We start from the raw sequence: 20,713 nt of genomic DNA, 5'->3' as shown, positions 1-20,713 counted from the left end.
CCCCTCAATTATGTTCATATCTTTGCAGACCGTCATACACAAATACAATCGCCGTCACGTATCCTGCTAGCATTGGAGAGGTGGAACATATCGAGATGCTCAGTATCCCGAAAAATGTACAGGATTGCTCAACGTCTGGTAATGATATAGACGACACTAGCACGCTTGGGAATACTCGGAAAGAATCGCGCACATCATTGAAATCTTGGCCAAGGATAGTAAATCCATTGCATACGCATATGTTACCGGTCGGAAGATTTCTTAATCGTCTTTCTGAAAAAGTTCAGCCTGGAAACGTGTGTCAATGCAAAGACAACCATGATTTAACTGTTAAAAATTTGGCCGTAAGAGACGCCTACACCAAAACAAAGAAGGTGTGGGTTCCAGTTATAAAAGATGTTACGCAAATGGGAGTGTCTAGCAAACAGCCAACAAAATTCTACCTCACCGACGCTAATTCAGTGCAGCTAAAACTGTGTGATAAGCTCTGCAAAGTGATGAAGCATCTGTGCCCACTCTCGATGCTGTTTCCCAGTGAAAAACCTGTAATGTGTAATCTGACAAGAGTGGAAAAGGTTTTCTATTGTATGTTTGCCGTGTATTTCAATCTCATGGTAGATGCTTTTTATCACGGTCTCTCCGATCCCGATTTGAACTTCCAGTCGGATATGTTCGGACCTTCGACGGACATTCTTTCCAACTACACAACGTGGGGTAGAATGATGACACTGGTAGCATCGATAGTACTGCTGGTAGTGTTGATGTTGGTTGGCCGTAAACTTTCCAAGTCATGGAAACGGCGTGTGGAAGATGCTGTGAGTTACTGGGAAGGACTGAGTCCAATGTACGCTGGCTGGAGGACTTTACTGTGTTGCATAAAATGCTGTATCAATGGTCGCAAGAAAGAGATATCTCCGGAAAGAGATGATAATCGGAGTGATGCCCAGTCTATTGGATATTCAATCGACAGTTCGAGACACAAGACCGCAGACAGTGGTGATTCCAAATCACGTCATCTGGTAAGCATACTCTAAATCAGGGGTTGTCAACCTTATGTTGGTCGCGGATGATTTTACGGTCTGGAAACGTTGTGGCGCATCGCTTAGCCTAGAGCAGTGGTTTCCAACCGGTGGGGAATTCAGGGTTTCTGGTTGGGGTCTCAAATGAACGGCAGGAGAAAACTAGTAACTCTTCGCATCAATCATTTCCTAAAAAGTAGCTCTTGCTTTCAAAAAATGTTAGTGAACCCGTACTTACAGTCACCAGCGGGGCTGATAAAGATAGGGGGGCGATGAGTCAAAAAGGTTAGGGAACCACCAGTTCGGCATATGCCAAACTTGCACAGTTTCATGTACAAATGCAGTGCGCTCCTGAGACTGCAATTTAATCACTTCAGAGTCACAAGGCTAAAATCAAACAGCTTTGAATGAATTCTTATCAACTCATTTGACTATTTTATTATCTTTTGGGGCAATCCGCAGTCTAACGCATGACTGATTTTAGACTATTTACCAAATCTTCCTTCAATTTAACCTTTAACAGGCTACCGAGAAATCCAAGTGACGAATTTGAACTGTCTTCCAACATCTAGCTACAGTGTAGCTGCTACACCTTGAATATTGTATTGATATAACAAGTATTGTGCAGACCCGAAATGAGCGTCAAATTGTCAATTTTCAAAATGACTTAACTTTCGCTCCCAAGGTTTAATTTTGATAAAATAAAGTAATGTCTGTTTGAATTTAGCTCATCTAGCCATGTGCCAAATTTCAGGAGATTTGAAAAGGTAGTGGTGTCAACATCGGATGTTTAGGTTTGGAATGGCCCATTGCGATTTCAGAACATTGAACCCAATGATGCAATCAATTCATGCGACACTTACGTTATGTACAATTATTTCATGACATTTTTAAACACTACAAATATGAATGCGCTAAATGCTCAATCCAATATAATATGTGGCGGTGGTGCCGCATACTTCCACAGGAAGTTGAAAATAATAAATTGTAATTGTGGCAATATTTATGTTACAATAATACGAAGTGTCAAACTACTGTAAATCTACATTGAATACAATTCAGTCTGAGTTTAATGCACACCCTTTTGCACGACATACGAGCCTGCTGGAATAATTGGTTACTTCAGCATGAACTTCCAGTTATTATATAATCAAAATGATATTCGTTGCTGTTCCTGTTAGCTATAAGTTATCATCATAGGCGTATCCAAGGGACAGAAGACGCTGTTTTTGCTTCACATTAACGACTTGTACATTACAACTCCATACATGTTACTGCGTCTCATCAGAGTCGGTTGAAAAGCTACATGTAGCCTACGTGTATAATATAAGATAAATATCAACAAATAAGTAAGGTTATTCAGATCATATTCAGAAAAAGAGTTATGAATCAAAATTTCAGTAGTGAAATATTGAAAATGCCTGGGGTGGGAGTGAACTGGCTCTTCACCCTGATTGTGACAGTATATTATTACTTGTGAATTTTGGTCATAGGTTACTGATGATAAGTCTCTACTGCAAGATGAATTTGGAGCCAGGGACAGGCAAAATAATTTCAAACCCATCAAGCAAACTCTTCAGCCACGCAAGCGAAATGATATTCCGAAAGTTGAGAATCTACGACGTTCCTTGCCTATCAAGAAATGCGCTGAATGCGTGAGCTCTCTTCATTTTGTGGAATATGTCACCTCGATACCAAGTGATAGGAGTCTTATCAGTGAGATTTCGCCTAATGAGATGGATGAAATCAAAGACGACGATGCTACTGCTAGTACTCAAAGCATTGCCAATGCAGTCTACATGCTCCGGGACGAAGACTTTCCGACAGACATCATCACTCACAAATATGTCCAACCAGAGAAACCATATGACTCAACGCAACATCTCCACAGCCGTTCGCTGTTATTTCGGTTCCTGATAGTATTTTGCATAGCTCTTTATATTTGCGGCATATCTGGATTCATCATCAGTAACACTTTAACATGTATGGATAGAACAGCATTAGAAATTGTCATTCTGTTCTGTGTGACGTTTGGCATTTCATTGGTATTTGTTTTGCCAGTATCGAACTGTATATATGCTACAATCGTGAAATTTTACTGATGATTTTGTTTCAACTTCTATCTGTTGGATAGGAGGTTAGTAAATAGTTTGTGTTGATATTTAGAGGATAAAGAATATTTATATTTCGACCCATCACTGTTACTGTTTTGTTAAATCGTTCAGGAATAAATACAACTGTGTTATAATGTGCAAACTAGTTATTAAATGAAAAATGTGGTGGTCGAATATAGTTGTGGAGAAAAATTGCATGTTACTCACGGAACTACCGTCAAATGTTATCCAGGAAGGGATTGGACCTATCTTGTCTAGTTACATTCTTTTTAAACTGACCTTGATCAGCTTTTCTGCAGAACTAGACTGGGCCTCAAGAATATTTAAATCCACATACATTTTATATATAATAAAAATCTGCATCTGGTAAGCTTTGTGGTGCCAAAACCTTGGGCTGGAATGTTACCTAAACCTTCATAAACTTTTCAAGGCATGATCCAATTCTTTTTTATCGCAACTCAAAAGACACGCACACCGAGAAAAATTTATTTCTGATATTGGTCTGCTACAGGCATGGGTGAAACTGAGGATGTTGAGACCAGTTTAAGACTACGTAATGATCAAGTGAGGTTGATTCACCGAAATCCAATGCACGGTTTCCATATTTTGTGTACCTGTACATAAATCATTTCTGCACAGTTTCTAGTCAATAACTGCCATCAGCTACTGATGGCAAGCTAGGTAGAAGACACCATAATATAGAGTTACCATACATCCTCCTTTTTCAGGTTTTTTAAAATATCCTCCAAGGACGCCTAAATGTCCTTATTTTCGGGAATTCGACCTCCTTTACAGCTTCTAGAGCTAAGATAATGGACAGATGGGCATAAATGACGCATTTTTTTATCAACCAGCCACAAAGGAAAAATTCATCATTTTTCCGAATTTTACTCCACAATACTAAGTCTGAAAATTATGAAAAAGTGTCCTCCATTACCGATTCCATAATATGGTAATCCTACTATAATATCAGTAGTACAGGCTAAGAAAGTAGGACACCAACTCCCTCTCCTTCGCTCTACCTTGCCCAACAATTACCAGCACACGTTCAAACTTTCCTCAGAAACATAATTTTATGCGTGCCACGTACTGGTTTTAGTACCTAAATCACTGGATTTGGAAATTTACTTACAATTGATCGAGCAACGAATTTGTAAGAAATACAGCTAATATTACGACCTAAATTTATACCCCTCCCTGATCTATACTTTAAAAACAACTGTCATAAATCAATCCTTCTGCTGAAGACTCCCCTCACCCAGAACAATTGTAGGAGTGACGATATCAAAACGGTTTATAAATACCTACCGCATTACCTGATGGCGATACTTCTTTGGAGACCTATATTGGCCCGATGTGGAACTACCTGAGTAATCGAGCAAGATTTAGTAGCAAAAAATCACAATTTCAAAGACTATTCCAAGTGGTTTCCACACATTCCCATCTTTCAATTGCGTGGTAAGCCTTGGAAGGCTGAAATTTATCATATTATACTGATGACGAAGTTATGTAGCGCATATTTTCTTTGTAATTATAAGATCTTGTCTTACATATCTTCAATATAGATTTCCACCAACTTTCTATGCACTTGCGGTACCGCTGTAACAACACAATTTAATTGCTTGAACATTTTTCAATATATTCCAGTTTTACACACCCTTTTTTGCCTCGGTACTTCTACTAAGTGACTTTTCCTTAGTATAATTCAGGGGGATTCAATGTAATTTGCAGATACGCACCATGACAATTATACTTGGCACTCTCCAGTACCATACACCAGACGTTTCAAGAAAGGATTTTTATTAACAATCGGAAATTCACGTTACATCATTTTGCAAAAGAAATATATATTCACAAGAACAACAATAAAAATTTAATACTAATTAATACTTACCAGCTACACTGCACAGTGTGCAATGGCAGAAATCAGAAAATTACAATACCAGAGATAAGCAACTTACCATAAATCAGATGATGAAAGATCGTTCCGTTCCTTGGTGGAGAGTTTTGAGGGATGCTTCGTTCCTTCCGCCAGGCAAGTAGCTTGTGTCCATAAGGAAATCAGACACTCCAACGGGTGAGGCCCACGGTAATGTACACATCCGGGCAGATAAACTGAAATTTTCGGATCGATATAACATTTCAAGAAATAAATTGTGATGTCAAACATACTTATTCCATAACAATGCATTTGACTGAGTTGGTCCCCACGATCGGACTTCAATGCGGTTTCATTGAACAATGTGGTGACATGACTGGAAAATGGATCATAGAAATTCGTCAGATATGTTGAAGAAATGCAGTGACAACAATGTCTTCGTTTCATCTTACGACAAATTCATGGCTTTCAAAGAATTCAACTCTGATGAGGAGAGCTTCTTGGGATGTTTTTGTCCTCTGTCTAAACATCCGACTTCTTTCCAAATTGATTCCAAACATTCGGTACTGTGAGGGCCATGGTAGGTTTCACAACCCGGTAGAAATTCTGAAATATAGAAAACATCTATTTCCATGGTATATTCACCAAAATAGGCCATGTTACCAAATCCGTAGCACTGCATTTGTGCAGTAGCATCATTATCTTCTGATTTAGTCACATACTTTTTGAAGACATCCAATAAATCACTGTTTATAAATAGAAATACGAATTTGAAAGTTGGATTTCACACCCATAACATATGCAAAGAAGTATCGCTAGAAGGATACAATCAATTGGCATGACTGTTGCAGTAAAATCTTCCAACTAAGACGTCAAATTACAAATGATTGGTCATTCAATTTGACAAACGTCATTCCTCGTATTGGGATAAGTTGTTGCAGACTTACTCAAGTGGTGTGAATCTCATTGTCTTACGACCAGACTCAGTGAATGTACCAGGGGCACCGCTTCCTTTCAGAAGACATCCCGCTTTGGTCCATATTTTATTCAAACACTGTAAAGGATGATCCCCACGATAACTCGTGCATTCAACCGGATAATCTGTAAGCGGAAAAAAATTCATGTAGATTCAGGTAGCCTACTGTAGCTTGATGGAAAATATAGTAGATACAGGATTATTGTGTCATAGCTGAGGAATCCTCAATATTATTAGTCTGCAGGTACTTGCATGTTGTGTGTAGTCGAATAATTTCATGTATATTTTATGGTGCGTAAATTTGAGTACCAGAGCATCATCAACTGAAACAATGGAAAATGACATATATTCAGCATTTAAAATCACGAAATTATACCTAAAGATAAAAATTATTTGATATTTCATTCTATGCTGGTGAGACATCATATTTTGTTATACGATTGTTGATATACAATGTTCTTCCCGATTCTCTACTAGTTGGTGACGATTAACCTGACGAGAATCAGCCGAAAGTATTCGGGTTCATTTCAAGATGAATAATGTATATACTATTCAATTTTATATTGAAGTTCTGTACTTCAAGATGCTCTTTAAGGACAAATATATAGCATACATTTATGTAGAATATAGAATTCAGACTGTCGATATAATAAGAAACACTCACATATGCAGCTCATCGGTTCGGGAAACCATTCCGTCACTTTATCATCTTCAACGTCGGTGCATACATGTACATCCGTATCTCCCGCAACTCGTGTATCCCCGGAGCAAGTAAAGGTGCATGTGGCATTAAACGCAGTTTTAGAAGTACACGAGATCGAAGTAGCATCGGAAAATGATGACGGATCGATAGGAGTGCAAGTCAGGGCTAAGTTGGTGATGACGGCACAATAAACATAAAATGAAGAAGTACAACATGGTGTCGTCAATCTTACCGCGACAAGCTGGTGGAGTGGCATTCCAAGAACCTACACCGTCGCGGTCGTTATCGTGACAGTGCAGTCCCGTTGTTAGATCTCCGCTGTCCAGAGCAAATCCCTTGGTACAAAATATAGTGCACCGGGAATGGATGATATTTTTGTTAGTGCAAGTAGACTTTGTAGGTGACTTCAGTATTTTAGAGATGTCTGGACATACAATATCTGAAATATACGAAGATTACAGCATTGCAGTGAAGGATCAAGATGAGATTCCTTTGGTATGTACAAATGGGGTGTGGAAATAAATTTATTCAGAGAGTGAGCAACACAGTATATGTTTAATGATAGGGTCATATAGAGTGGGTTGTAATGACTCGAGTCATTGCGCAGGACTCGAACCGAGTCATATTACTCGAGACTCAGACAGCCAAGACTGACATTTCATTGTAACTTCGAAGAAAAGTAAAGTAACCCAACTCTTGGGATTTCGTCTATAGTAGGGTTGCCATACGTCCGGAATTTCCCGGACATATCCGGAATATCACTGTTAAATCTGCGTCCGGGAGGAATTTCTAAAATATGCCGAAATGTCCGGAATTTTAGAGTAGGCTCATAATTTTTCCTAAATCAACATAAACAATATTAATTTTGGGCAGATTTATGCTACATGAAGTTTTTCTTCGCGCTGTGCGCGATTTACTATCACATAATAATGTTGGTTTTTATATGGGGCTTACCACCCTAGCTAAAACTGTGATCAAAAATAAATAAAAATAACATCCATTTACAGAAGTAAGTCTAATTGTAATCGCAATTATAACGGTATATTCATAGAGTCGGTTTCGGCCGTTTGGATGCTTTATTCAAACATAGTGGGTCTAAACTTGGGAGTAGTTTGCCTTTATTCTGGGGTTCGCGAAGATGTTGAACCTAATCAGCTTCAAAAATAGGCCGTGGGTAAGTCAGGGCAAATGTGCCGACTTTTAAATTGGTAATCAGCTTATCAAATTTTGAGCTGGGCCGAGGAACATTTTCATATTGGAGATAGAGTCGCGAACATAAAACGCTGGAAACCACCGGATGTGCGGTGCTTATATAGCTAAGTGGTGCAGTGCGCGCAGGCATTAGGCATTAGGTAAATAATCTTATAGGCGTGACATGACTTAACGATGTACAATTACGCTCCTTGCATTTTCGAAGTCATATTCATCCTCCAGCTCTACCACTAACTCTGATCATGTGGGCGGAGATAGGATCAAATTATATAGTAATATATGAAACAACCAATATTATTGACATAATTCATTCAAATCATTGCATATAGGAAGCCCCCATAATTTGCAACGATTACCCTAAGGTGCGCCCAAGATTTGGGCGGGATGGGGCTGAAAAATGTGGCTTCGGTCCTGGTTACAACTTACATCACACAGCCACGTACTCCTGAACTGGATCGTGACCACCTCTAGTCGACAGACAAAGCTTTGCTAGTGTGACGTCATATTGACCGACGATGTGCGCATACCCCATTTCGAAATCCACTTGTGGGCGCTACAGAGCATCCGGAATTTGTGTTACAAAAATATGGTAACCCTAGTCTATAGGTACCGGTAGTTGAAAATGCGACCAGAAACTGCTAAAAGTGAGGAAAATTAGTATATTACAAATGCGAGCCTTTCGATATCGCCAAACAGAGTTAGAGTCAAGTGTACCTGTTTGATGCTGGTGTGATCAGACTAGATGACCTTCACGGTCTTATCGATCATTCCTATCTAATACCGAATACTGTGCATGCATATTTTCTGTACCACCACCACTGCCGTGCGTTATGTATTTTGGTTTAATGAAAATAAAGAATCTCTATCTCTATAAAAAGTGGCTTTAACCAGCCTTCAACAGGAAACTGAGCAGTCAACACGATAACTTGTACTCGAGTCATAATAACATAACTCGGACCCGACTCTCTGCTCGCTGACTTGGACTTGACTCGGTGATGAAATGAAAATGACTCAACATGATTCGAGACAAAACTATAAAAGTAAGATTGACTTGTCACTCGTAGCCTTGTGACTTGATTACAGAGTTCACCGAAGTGTCTCATAATCAAAGGACATTGAGAGAGGAATGAAGCAACATCGCCAAGTTCATCCAAACAATACACAGTGTACAATATTTAATATTGTGAGGGTCAAGAATACCTGTCATCTTCGTAGTACTCAATCGACTCCTATTAACAGCTTTTCTAAAGATTTATTTGTCGAGGAACTTACATTTTCACTTTCACAATCAATTTCAAGTTGGTAACATTGACCGTGTGATATTCTGCTTACACAAAATACTACTAGGAAACAAATCACTTTTACACATACCTACACAATCTGGAAAAGCATTGCTCCAATCACCGACACGATTTTTATCAGGATCCTCGCATTTAACCCGATCAATTTTATTCCTTGGAGTAGTAATATCGCTGCATGTAATATTACATTGCGAGCCGTACCGGTTGTCATCCGAACAACGGAGAGTGGTTTCGGTATTTAACATGGCTGCAGTATAAAGTTTACACCAGATCCCTGTAACAGCAAGAAGTATGAACCTATGCATACGAGTCAGACATGTTTTACTTACTGATTTTAACACAGTTTACAACGCCAGGTTTCCAAACACCATTTCGATCCCCATTCTCATCTTCACAAACAATAGTACCACTTGTGGTGTTTAGACGGTCCAACTCGAAGCCCGGGCTGCATTGAAAATTGCATTCTGGCTTTTTTGATGTGGGAGATACTTGGCAGGTGAATGTGGTTTCTTTAGACAGCGATGTGACGGGAATGCGCGGGCAATACACATCTAGGGTATAGGAGAATTGCTTAGATAGATCAAAATACAATTGTTTTACAATGAAAGAGCACGCGGCATGTAACCTACATCTATCTTTGGAACTCACCCACTTCACAAATGAAAGGTAGCTTCCGAGCGCAGTCAAAATCATTCCAGGCGCCAATTTCGTTTAGTATGCCGCCACAATTTTCAACATTCCATAAGTTGTTTGGCTCCTGGTGCGGTGTACCACTAGACAACCATCTTTCAAACGGAGAGACAGTCTCTAAAACAGAATACCACACACAGTAGCTGAGCAATTTTTGAAAACAAAACATTGAAAGTAGGCTATTCTTGTGAGCATACAGGCGCCATACTGTGAGACAGTCACCCTCACCATGGTGCTACAGTTCAAACTAGGAGATGGTCAAAAGACTATAAGAGAAATGTTACTTGTTTCGCATATGAGTGGGAGTTTCAAGTCACACGAACTGTCTTCCCATTTCATTTTCCCATTCATCACGACACACCTCTTGCCGCTAGCAAATCCATTCGGTTGTAACGTGGCCTGATCCCAGTTTTGAAAAGCTGAACGGAACCGCAAGTTCAATCAAGCCAAAAAGATCTGTAACTGGAGCATACCCGCGTAAGCATTGGATTTTGCAGGTTGCGATATACCGTTTGACGAGTACCAAGAAGGATAGAAGTATAGTTGTTTTCCATCGCTTCTGGAAAACGTAGATTTGGAAGTCGCCGTTCCATCCAAGTAATATTTGGAATAGTCGTACGGCCGATTCATACCGTATCCCATATTCTTGAAATGGCTGATAAAGTTCTAAAATGTTGTACATATAATTTCCATTGATAGTATACTCGCTTTTACTTTTAATTGCGTCTGAAAATCATTCAACATTACATTGTAAAGTAATGATGAATACTCATGCATTCTCATTTTATACATTATTTCAGGGTACAGGGTTTCTCAACCTAGGGGTCGCGGAATACCAATGACTATTGCAAGAATGCCAATCAACCGGACGCTATCGGCAGCTTATTTCTGAAAATTTTAGTTCATTTTTCAATTACAAAAAAAAAAACTTTTAAGGAACGCGAACCCAGCAGACAAGGTGTCGGATCAGTCGAAGTGTCATTTTACAGCACCACCTACTATAACGCAGGAATGGGGTCTGGCCATCAGTATGAAGATTAAAGGGTCGGTTTTGATAGTCAACACGCCAAATTGAGTGGTGGGTCGCGGAACCTTTTCAAATCAAAATTTGGGGGTCGCGACCATAAAAAGGTTGGTAACCTCTGCATTATTGAATCCTACCTTCACCATTGTTCCAATCAAATTATTGACATCCAACGACTCAATATGTGGCAGTCTCGCTGAGACAGCTCGACAATTTGCCTGACAATCTGCATAGGTACAGAACTGAGTGAATCGCCATGCAAACCAATATCGTCCTTCGTGAGTTACATTCGTAAAGTAATTTTTCATGCGACCACCGTCTGTCATATCTGAGAAAATCAATCATGGTAAATTACAAACACTATTCACGGGGAATTACGAGTCAAACCTGGCAACGTAAACGGCGGATTCACCCGGGTAGAATCTACAAATGTCCACCGTCCCTCCGACCCAATATCACTCATCCCAACCCACGTGCCTGAACAATAACATGGACTAAGGATGATCGTTCAAACGCGAAACAAATATATACCCTCTGCTGCTTTGAGATCGGTCATTACAGATTGCATTTTCAAGAAGATCCAATCATGTATGGCGTTTGACTTTGGCATGGCCAGATTTCCGAATATTCCTATCGACACAAATACTTTAACACTTTCCGGGATACAAGCCAGTTTGCGAAACCAACCTTCACAATAATCGTTAGCTTCGTGCCAGGTTAGGCGGTCTTTGAAAATAAGATACTTCTTACTGAATCCCTCTCCAGTGAGTATAGGAATCCTATTGGTATATGGATCAGGTGGAGCAGGCGCTGAATGTTGTGTTATTCATCATGAATTGCAAAATCATGACTACATAGAAATAAGAATGTTACTGGGAATGCAAGAAGGCGTTTTTTTGTCCCACTGTGCACTCTTTCGGACATCATCGCACGTAATCCAGTGTTCATCAGTATTGAGATCGTATCCAACATCACATGAGAAATAACATTGCGAACCAAATGTATTTCCTTGACACTTCATTTGTAAACGACTTGGCAGACTTGATTTAGTAATCGCTGGACAGGTCATTACTGAAAGGTTGAATACATTTGATACTTGGGAAACACCATAAAACCACTTCACATGAACTCGCCTTCACATGGATCAGATATCAGGGACCATTTACCATCGAAACTGAGCTCTTGACCTGGGTTTGGTGTGCATAGTAACGAAGTTCGAGAGGTTGACGGAGCTGTTCTCCCATCAGGGCAAAAATATTTGCACAAGCTGTCCACTTGAAATTTAGAGCTGCCCCCTCTACAGGAATCCAATTCTCCATATTTGAAATTATTAAGATCTGGACATGTTGCAGCTGCCAAAATACGACACGACTCAAATCAGGGCAGTACATCAAGAAGCATTGTTCAGTTCAGTTCAGATTTGTCAGGCCAAAAATTCACTCCGACACAGGGTCTGATACTAGATGCTGATAAAATATGCTACGTTGTAGTACTGGTAATAGACTGCTTTTCACTCAATCGCTCAACCAATACGCCTACATTGAGCTATCCTTGTATAAACTTTTCAAAATCAAGGAATCTCAAGAAAATTCTTGATGGCAAAATAATCTGTAGTCCCAACATCGCGTTGCTGTGCCCATCACACCATCCTGCCTGTGACCGTCTTGAGATAATGGGGAATTTTTCAATGAATCATGAATTTGGCACAATAGCCATTGTCAAAGCTAGATTCTGTCCGAAACATGGGCCATGGATATCAGTATAGCCTATAATAGAAAATCCAATTTATCCTGCAACAAAGATTTTCAACTTGATGATTTTACATTGCCGACCAATGCAATTAATATTTCCCCTTATGATTTGTCGTCTCTAGCTCAGCATTCATAATTACATTTGATTCAGTTAGAATGTGAATTTTATGAGAGAGGTATGCCTCTTAAATGTTGAAATAGCTGTCACACTAAAATTCCTTATGTTTAATCACATCGTTGGCTTATGGGAGAATGCCCATGTCAGCTGGATGACAGCAAATTGTCATTCATCCCAGTATTTATGTATATGAATACTTACGGATACATTTCGGCAATTCCTCGTCCTCGTATTGTGAATCATTAGGTCTCCATGCAGCCTTACTACCAGTGTCGACACACGTCATAAGAGTAGGACCAATGAGAGTAGTGGCCTTGTAGCATGAAAAAGTGAGTTCAGATCCGATTGACCACAATAGACTGTGCCATAGCTGCATGAGACCAATTCTGTTTCCATAAAATTTGCACTTATATGGACTTCCTGAACACAAAACAGTTTAGCATTTCAAAAACATCAAGTGAAAAATTTGACACAAAATACATCGCATGATATTCATCATAAATCAACATTCCTGGTTTATTGAGTGCATACCAGTATTGTTTTTGAGAGCCACAGAGCAATTTGTCAGTCATCACAACAGAAAAGTCGAAACATCGTCTAAGTCAGGGGTCGCCAACCTTTTGCTAGTCGCAGGCCAAATTTCGGGTGTACAACTTTTTGGCGGGCCGCAATTTTTCTTAGTACTATGTTTTACGCTCACTTCGGTATATTATCCTACATTCCTGCAATCTCAATCATACCAATCAGAAGATACATGTATTTACACTTCAACAACACCGAATAAATGTGACAATTGACGCATTTTGCTTTGTGAAAGGTTTTCAACTTCTGGTAACAAGTCAGATGAAACAAGAATCGGACCCTATTCAAAATGGACGTCCGAAATACGTGATCTTAGCTTGCTATTCGTGAATTTCATTGTTCAAAACTATTGTTCACATGCGTTCGTGCTTCTAAAAATCGATGCAATTTCTTTTGCATTGTTGGTCAAGCTGGGATAAAGACCAATTTCAAGAACGTTCTCTTTGTCTAATTCATGCAGCGATATGCTCTTTGTATGAAATTTGTCATTCAATTCAACTGCATCGGATTTCAGAAAGGCCCATTTGAAATTTTCAGGCAATGGTATTGGCGTCCACATCAAACGGAGTACTGAATAGTCAGAATTCATTTTGTAGAGAAGGAATTTCGGAAAACCGGGTGAATATTCAGTAGTTGAATGTAGTGTTGGTACTATAGGTTTTCTCTCCTCCAGTATAGGAAAGTGAGCATAATTTTTTTTGTACTGTTGACATTTCCAGAGTCACCGATTTGTTTTGAATGCGCCTCAACATCTCATGTATTTAGTTGTTTTCCCCCTGAAGTTGCAAATTCCATTTGTTCAGATGTGACGTTCAATGTACCAGGAAAGCAAGATGAGATACCCATTTTCGCGAACATGACAGATATAGGCCTACATGACATCGCCATATTGATTCTCTGCTTCTAGTAATATCTGGCGTAACTGATTCAGGTAATGAGACAAAAATCATATCAACAGTTTTCACCATTGTGGCCAAAACACTATTCAGGTTTGTTGTCTTGGCACACAATGCCTTCTGGAAAATTAAACTATAGATAGGCTAACTAACATACGGAGGCTAGTTATCTATAATTGAACAGTTTGAGATTCCTTCATTGCGTCTGAGATGTTCCAAGCGTTTTTGAAGCAAAGGAAGGACACCTTTATTGTCACACCCCATTAGAGTGGTAAACCCTTTAAAAAAGTATGGAACACCTTCGGTTGCGAGATACACCCGATTGATAAGCACTGATCCAGTCTAGTCTAATCTCCATCTTCTACTTCAACCACCTTCGTTTTATGGCGTAACAATAGACTAATACGATGTAGGCTACTATTACATCGTAGCAATGCCGCATTTTTTTCATGCAGTGCTGCACTGCGGATTGAAACTCATTATGAAACGGCGGGCCGTATTCTTGTGATAACTAATTATTATGTCGCGGGCCGGACGATTTCGCTTGGCGGGCCGGATCCGGCCCGCGGGCCGTAGGTTGCCGACCCTTGGTCTAAGTAAAGATATATCATTGAAAGAAGATACCCTTCCCACTCAAATGAATTAAAATAGTATTGACGGATGTGGCAAAATTAATTCAGTTGCAGTCCCAAGCCTGGGGAAATGGATAAGGTTATGAGAGGAATGGCACTCAGTGCTAAAATATCAACTAAACTATATTGGGGATCACTGACCAGTTGCGGCAACCCCTGTGAGGGATAATGTGAATGGAAGGAGCTAGTTCCTTTTGTATATAACTCTTATACTCACGTAAACATGTTGGTAACGGAGGAGACCATCCAAGAGTCCCATCTCTCTGGTAGGAGCACATTGGGATGTATATTGAAGATTTTCGATATCCACTTTTACATGAATGCTTTACATAGGATGCTAAATTATAACGGTCATTTCCAGTGAATAAGGCGGTCGACACGATACCATGTGGGTCAGGACAAGGAGAGGCTGGAATAAAATACAATATTCAATTATACAAATTATTGAAGTAAGTTAGTGGCATAACAAGCTAACTTGAAACATCACAATCCCAAGATGCAAAATTCCCAACTTTTGAGATGCCGACTGAATTTTTGACTCGGCCCATGCGCCGAGTCGGATAGCAGCATCCCCTCGAAAGACTAGACCAGTGGTTCTTAACCAGAACTGACCTGGGGAACACTTACTCTAATCTGCAAGCCTTTGGTCCACAACTACCTACACATCTAATACATTGCACAATCTGACATATCGACCTCGCCTACAGACATATTAATTTTCGTTGCTTCCTTGTGTGATTTCCTTTCTTAAATCCAATTTGGAAACCTCTTATGTACATTGTACATGATTGTACATGCTCTAGGCCACTGGTTCTGAACCGCTGATCTGAGACCACTTTTCAACCGGTCCGCCAGATATTTTACAATTTTATACCTTAATTGCAAAACACAATATGTTGAAGGCTTGTCACTTGATAAAAGATGTAAAACATCAAATTATAAACTGATTTGAAACTTCGCCAGTCCCGTAAATTTACAGATTCGTGAATTAGACATGGTCACATGCTCGACTTGACTTGAACTTGGTACCGTCTCCGATGACGACATGCGAGCGACAACTAAGACCTGACTTGCTGAGTTGCTCAGTTTACAGGATCATTCGTTGAGCTGCATTGTATTAGTAGTACGTCTGGTGGTAGTGGGAAATGAACAAGGTAGCAGGATATGATGTTTGGTCCAACTGAAAAAATGGTTTGTTTCTCGATATTGTCGGCGGGAAGAACCTTATTCGAGTTAGTGCCGTCGGTGAATTCACGAACTTCCGCGAGGAGACTGCGATCGAATATCGGCAGTAGTGCGTTTATCTGCGCAAAGCAATATCATCTCGACTCTGCAGACACACTACCGCAGAATTACATGAATACCATCATGAAAATATTCAATTACAAACGATACCCTCAAAATGTCGCACTTTAGTACTATACTTGCATACGCTTGTCGTTATTGAAGAGCGATTTATTTCAATTTTTGAAGGTTCACAGAACCACGGAATACTTTTTGAAATCTTACCAGAAGCTAAAAAAGGTTGATAACCACACCTCTAGGCCACGGTGGGTGGCTCATTAAAAGACAACTGCAAGACGCTTCGGCACCCTTCTTTTTTTCATTATATCACAATCTTGTGATGTTTAGATTTGAGGAAAATTCAAATAAAATGATGATATATATCACAAATCATTGCCACGACTGCTCTTCCTTTCAGAAAGTGCCATCATATGTTACGGTCGAAACGCAATAGCGTGGTACAAATTGCTTAATTGCAAATGAGCAATGAGGAATAAACACACTAAGAAGTGACTTGAAAGTAGTGCATCGGTTCGTGTTGTGGCCTGTGAGGTAATGGATTGGGAACAAGAAGAACATCAAACCAAGATAGGCCATCATAAAATGCAGCCGGCATGATGGAATTTTTTAGTAATTCCTCATAATTTTAGTATTGATTGGGTGCCAGGCAAACCAAGCTTCTAGCTTCCGTTTTAATGTAGGACTGGGAAAATGACGGCCGACGTAAGGATGGGAACAGCATTTTCTATTGTCTATTAATATAGGCTATATATTATAGACCCACTCTTCACTGGAAAAGGATCTACAAGAATTAAGTCTTACGATAACAAGTCTTCTTCATGGGAATCCAAATAGCCTTTCCTCCCATCACTCTGTCTCCGCCATAGCCACCAACTAACGTGCACTTGAATCGGTTTGATGTTGACAGGTCATCAGGACAAGGTGTGTCACAAATAGTTTCAACAGGATAGCCCACAACAAGCCCATCGACATTGGAAATGGTACTTTTATCGCACGAGTAAGGAGCTGTAGATAACTCGGTCATCTCGTGACAAGATACGGCTGAAAGAGAATTAGTAATACTGGTTATACCTAAATTCCATATGGTGACGATTTTACCAGTTAGTGTACTTACGTTCACAATATCCCTCCAACCCATACCAATTAGCATCCTCCACAATACCAGTGTTAGGATCAAAGTGTGCTTGACATTCAAAGTAGCTTGTCGCAGTTTCTTTGAATGAGGCATGTCGACATTTATAGTAGCAATGAGATGTTAGATCTGAACCCTTATCACATTCGTAGAGAGCATCCGCAATAGGAGGATCACGACTTTTGGGCAATTCTGGACAAGTCGTTTTATAAGGTCCAAATACCCCAGAGCTGCCTTTAATAAAATATAAAGACATGAAAAGCACGCCAATATTGTATAATTATATATGGTATGTTGGAGTGGGCATATTTCACTTCTGCACATTATGTAAAGTTTGTACGTTGAGTCAAATGGTGGTGACTTATTTCAGTTCGAATTAATTGATATTGAAATCCTGGGTCAGCAAATCTTACTTACAACACAAACACAGTACACAAATCAATGGTTCACAGGCTTGCGGGGGGGGGGGTCCGCTTGCGGCACAAACTGCATTAATCGTAAAACCTTATCGATACAAAAATACAGATCAGTGATCCAATGAGGCCACCCCAACACAGATCACGGCATTTTACATTATGCATATGCATACCAGTAATCATGAATTGGAATCTGGTTGAAGGACATGCTACTAACAAATTACATACACATAGTATAGGCCTATACCTTAACTGGAAAACCGGCATGTCCACTAAAGGTGTTCAAAAATGACTCCTTTTCTCAAATAGTACTCGCTTACTTGATAAAATCGTCAAGTTACGGTACCTAATGCAAGCATGCACACCAAATTTGGTTCAATTCCAACCAGTAGCCGCATTGCTACAGCAGAAGAAAGTTTTATTTATTTATTAGGCCTATGTAAAGTAAATGAGAAAAACTTCAAAATTTCTGTTCGCCCCATGAAATTGTTGGGTTGTCTATAGAAACGATGTTCACCAAATTTAGCTCGAATCCAACCAGTGGAAGCGGAGTTATTGCCGTCGAAAAATTTGGATTTGAATAAAATAGTATTTAAGGTGGGCACAATTATAATAAATAAATAAAGAATTGACCACAGTAAATACTATTTCATTCAAATCCAAAAGGCCGCAAAGGGCGATACATGACTGACTAACCCTTGCAGGACGAGTTTAACTGGGTGGGCATGCAGAGAAACTATGCTTCCTGCATTACAATATACCTCTACTGGACTGATCTGCGATTCTGTATCACGTTTTGCTTTTTGGGTTATCCCAAATTTTAATGAATGTGCACAATTAAGCAATAATTCTTTCTAATTTCAGTTTTCTTGGGCACTTCTTCGATAGTAGGTAGACATCGAAAAGTGTTCACCATGAACACCAATAGATGTTTCCCATGAACACGAATAAAAATTTATAAACGTCAAAATGAATTGTTGTGTTTTGTGTCTTTGGAGAGACGGATATTAGGGTTGGGGAAAGAGGGATATTAGGGCTTAGGCGGGGATGTTGGGCTTGGGGGAAATTAGGGTTATGGGAGGAGGGATATTAGGGTTGGGGAAAGGGGGATATTAAGGTTTGAGGAATAGGGGATTGGAGGTGGGTTAGGGTCAAAGTTGGGGTACCCAAGATTAGGGTTGGTGGATATTAGGGTTAGGGAAGGGGGGTATTAGGGTTGGGGGAAAGGGGGATTGGAGGTGGGTTAGGGTTGGGTATCCCAAGATTAAGGTTGGGGGAAAGGAGGTGGGTTAGGGTCAAAGTGGGTTGGATATCATGTCCCTCACCCCAACTCTAATATCCCCCTCTCCCCCAACCGTAATCTTTGGATACCCTAATCCACCTCCAATCCCCCTTTCCCCAAACCCTAATATCCCCTTTCTCCCAACATTGATCCTAATATCCACCAAACCTAATCTTGGGATACCCTAACCCCAACTTTGACCCTAACCCACCTCCAACTCTAATATCCCCCTTTCCCCCAACCCTAACATCCCGCTCCTCATCCCTAATATCCCCCTTTCTCCCAACCCTAATATCCCCTTTCTCCCAACCCTAATATCCCCCCTCCCACAACCCTAACATCCCGCTCCTCATCCCTAATATCCCCCTTTCCCCCAACCCTTATAACCCCTTCCCATAACCCTAATTTCCCCCAACCCTAACATCCCGATCCTCATCCCTAATATCCCCCTTTCCCCCAACCCACAACCCTAACATCCCGCTCCTCATCCCTAATATCCCCCTTCCCCCAGTCCTAATACCCCACCCCAACCCTAATATCCGTCTCTCCAAAGGCACAAAAAACAACAATTTATTTTGACGTTTATAAATTTTTTTTCGTGTTCATGGGAAACATTTATTGGTGATCATGGTGAACACTTTTCAATGTCTACCTACTATCGAAGAAGTGCTTTTTCTTGTTACTTGTTCAGCTTTCTGTGGCATGTACAAGTGTCATGTTGCCTAATATAAAATATTTTTGGCGAAATGGTTCTTAGATCCTTCCATATTAATATCGGCCTACAATATCGGTTATCGGCCTTGTGAGTGTGTTGATAATCGGTATCGGTCTCCAAAAATCAATATCTGTCGACCTCTAGATCCAAGTTCTAAAGTAGCATGAATTTCTAGTGAAGTGGACATTGAACACGAATTTTCAAGGTTAATGAAAAACAAAACTGCTTATATTCTAATTATGTGCTAAAAGTCAAAATTTCCCAAAAATTGACAGGACATACCGGTACTGTAGGAGATCACATCAAGGTGACACTGCTGAGAGTGCAAGAAAGAAAATATGGTAGTGGACCACATGGTACCTGACTTGACCAGACTACAATTATTTTCTCTCAATGCGTCCTATTTACCATTGTCCGAAATATCAAGCTTTGTAGTAGGTTAATAGCCGAAACTGCAATAAATGCAAGCCTAGGTCTTCCTTCAAATCAACGTACTGCATGGGCATGGCTTTACTAAACATAAAAATTTCGTTCACCTGTACCAACTTTGACGGCGAAGATAAAGAAAGAGAAAAGGCGCCAATCAATCATCTCCTCGAAATTGTCCGAATAAATAACTAGTCAAACTGCACAACTGCACATAGTATCTAGCTCCGGGAGCATCTCTGCCAAGTGCTAATGCGTAAACAGCAAATACACGACGCACTCGAGTGTGTTCTTCCGCGCTATTCGCAGTGACGTCATAATCGCTCGACAACATGCTAAATAAGCATAACAAAGCTTTTCTGGGATTTTCTGGAAGTATATATATATATAGGTCTAGCTCTGTCTGCGTTCAGACTTAGAGCACCATCACCGAGGTGATGGAAGTATCCATCAAAAAAGAGAGCATCAACGATTTAAGTTATAAATTAAATTTCCCTTGAAAGTGCTGCTTTTGAGAATGTCCTGATGTCGGTGTCGTTC

The 20,713-nt window shown here is 40.0% G+C and overlaps 2 protein-coding genes across 5 annotated transcripts in view; one reads left to right on the top strand and one right to left on the bottom strand.

Moving 5' to 3' along the window:
* Positions 1-3,275, top strand: part of LOC145446363 (uncharacterized) — a 79,145-nt gene extending 75,870 nt beyond the window's left edge. For all 4 annotated transcript variants that reach the window (XM_080324630.1, XM_080324632.1, XM_080324631.1 and 1 more), the window contains 2 exons: positions 29-1,019; positions 2,513-3,275. In XM_080324630.1, the coding sequence (XP_080180756.1) occupies positions 29-1,019; positions 2,513-3,121 (1,600 nt within the window). In that variant the 3' untranslated portion in view covers positions 3,122-3,275. The remainder of the gene's footprint in view (positions 1-28; positions 1,020-2,512) is intronic.
* LOC145446364 (sushi, von Willebrand factor type A, EGF and pentraxin domain-containing protein 1-like) lies at positions 381-20,492 on the bottom strand. The gene is made up of 24 exons (XM_080324635.1): positions 20,284-20,492; positions 17,317-17,568; positions 17,004-17,243; positions 15,115-15,306; positions 12,989-13,207; positions 12,052-12,270; positions 11,792-11,989; positions 11,606-11,728; positions 11,450-11,548; positions 11,306-11,395; positions 11,056-11,246; positions 10,368-10,560; positions 10,179-10,313; positions 9,853-10,011; positions 9,534-9,755; positions 9,275-9,478; positions 6,924-7,130; positions 6,653-6,856; positions 5,960-6,113; positions 5,676-5,758; positions 5,465-5,618; positions 5,306-5,388; positions 5,095-5,248; positions 381-3,747 (listed from the first exon to the last, which is right to left on the bottom strand). The coding sequence occupies exons 1-24, from the start codon at positions 20,336-20,338 to the stop codon at positions 3,639-3,641; spliced, it is 3,939 nt and encodes a 1,312-aa protein (XP_080180761.1). The 5' UTR covers positions 20,339-20,492; the 3' UTR covers positions 381-3,638.
* Positions 20,493-20,713: the final 221 nt, after the last annotated feature.

Source organism: Botryllus schlosseri, chromosome 9, assembly GCF_051294905.1.
Source record: "Botryllus schlosseri isolate E-star chromosome 9, Bs_hap1, whole genome shotgun sequence".
NCBI lineage: Eukaryota > Metazoa > Chordata > Ascidiacea > Stolidobranchia > Styelidae > Botryllus > Botryllus schlosseri.
Note: the sequence above shows the minus strand (reverse complement) of the source record. Positions and strands in the feature narration are given on the sequence as shown.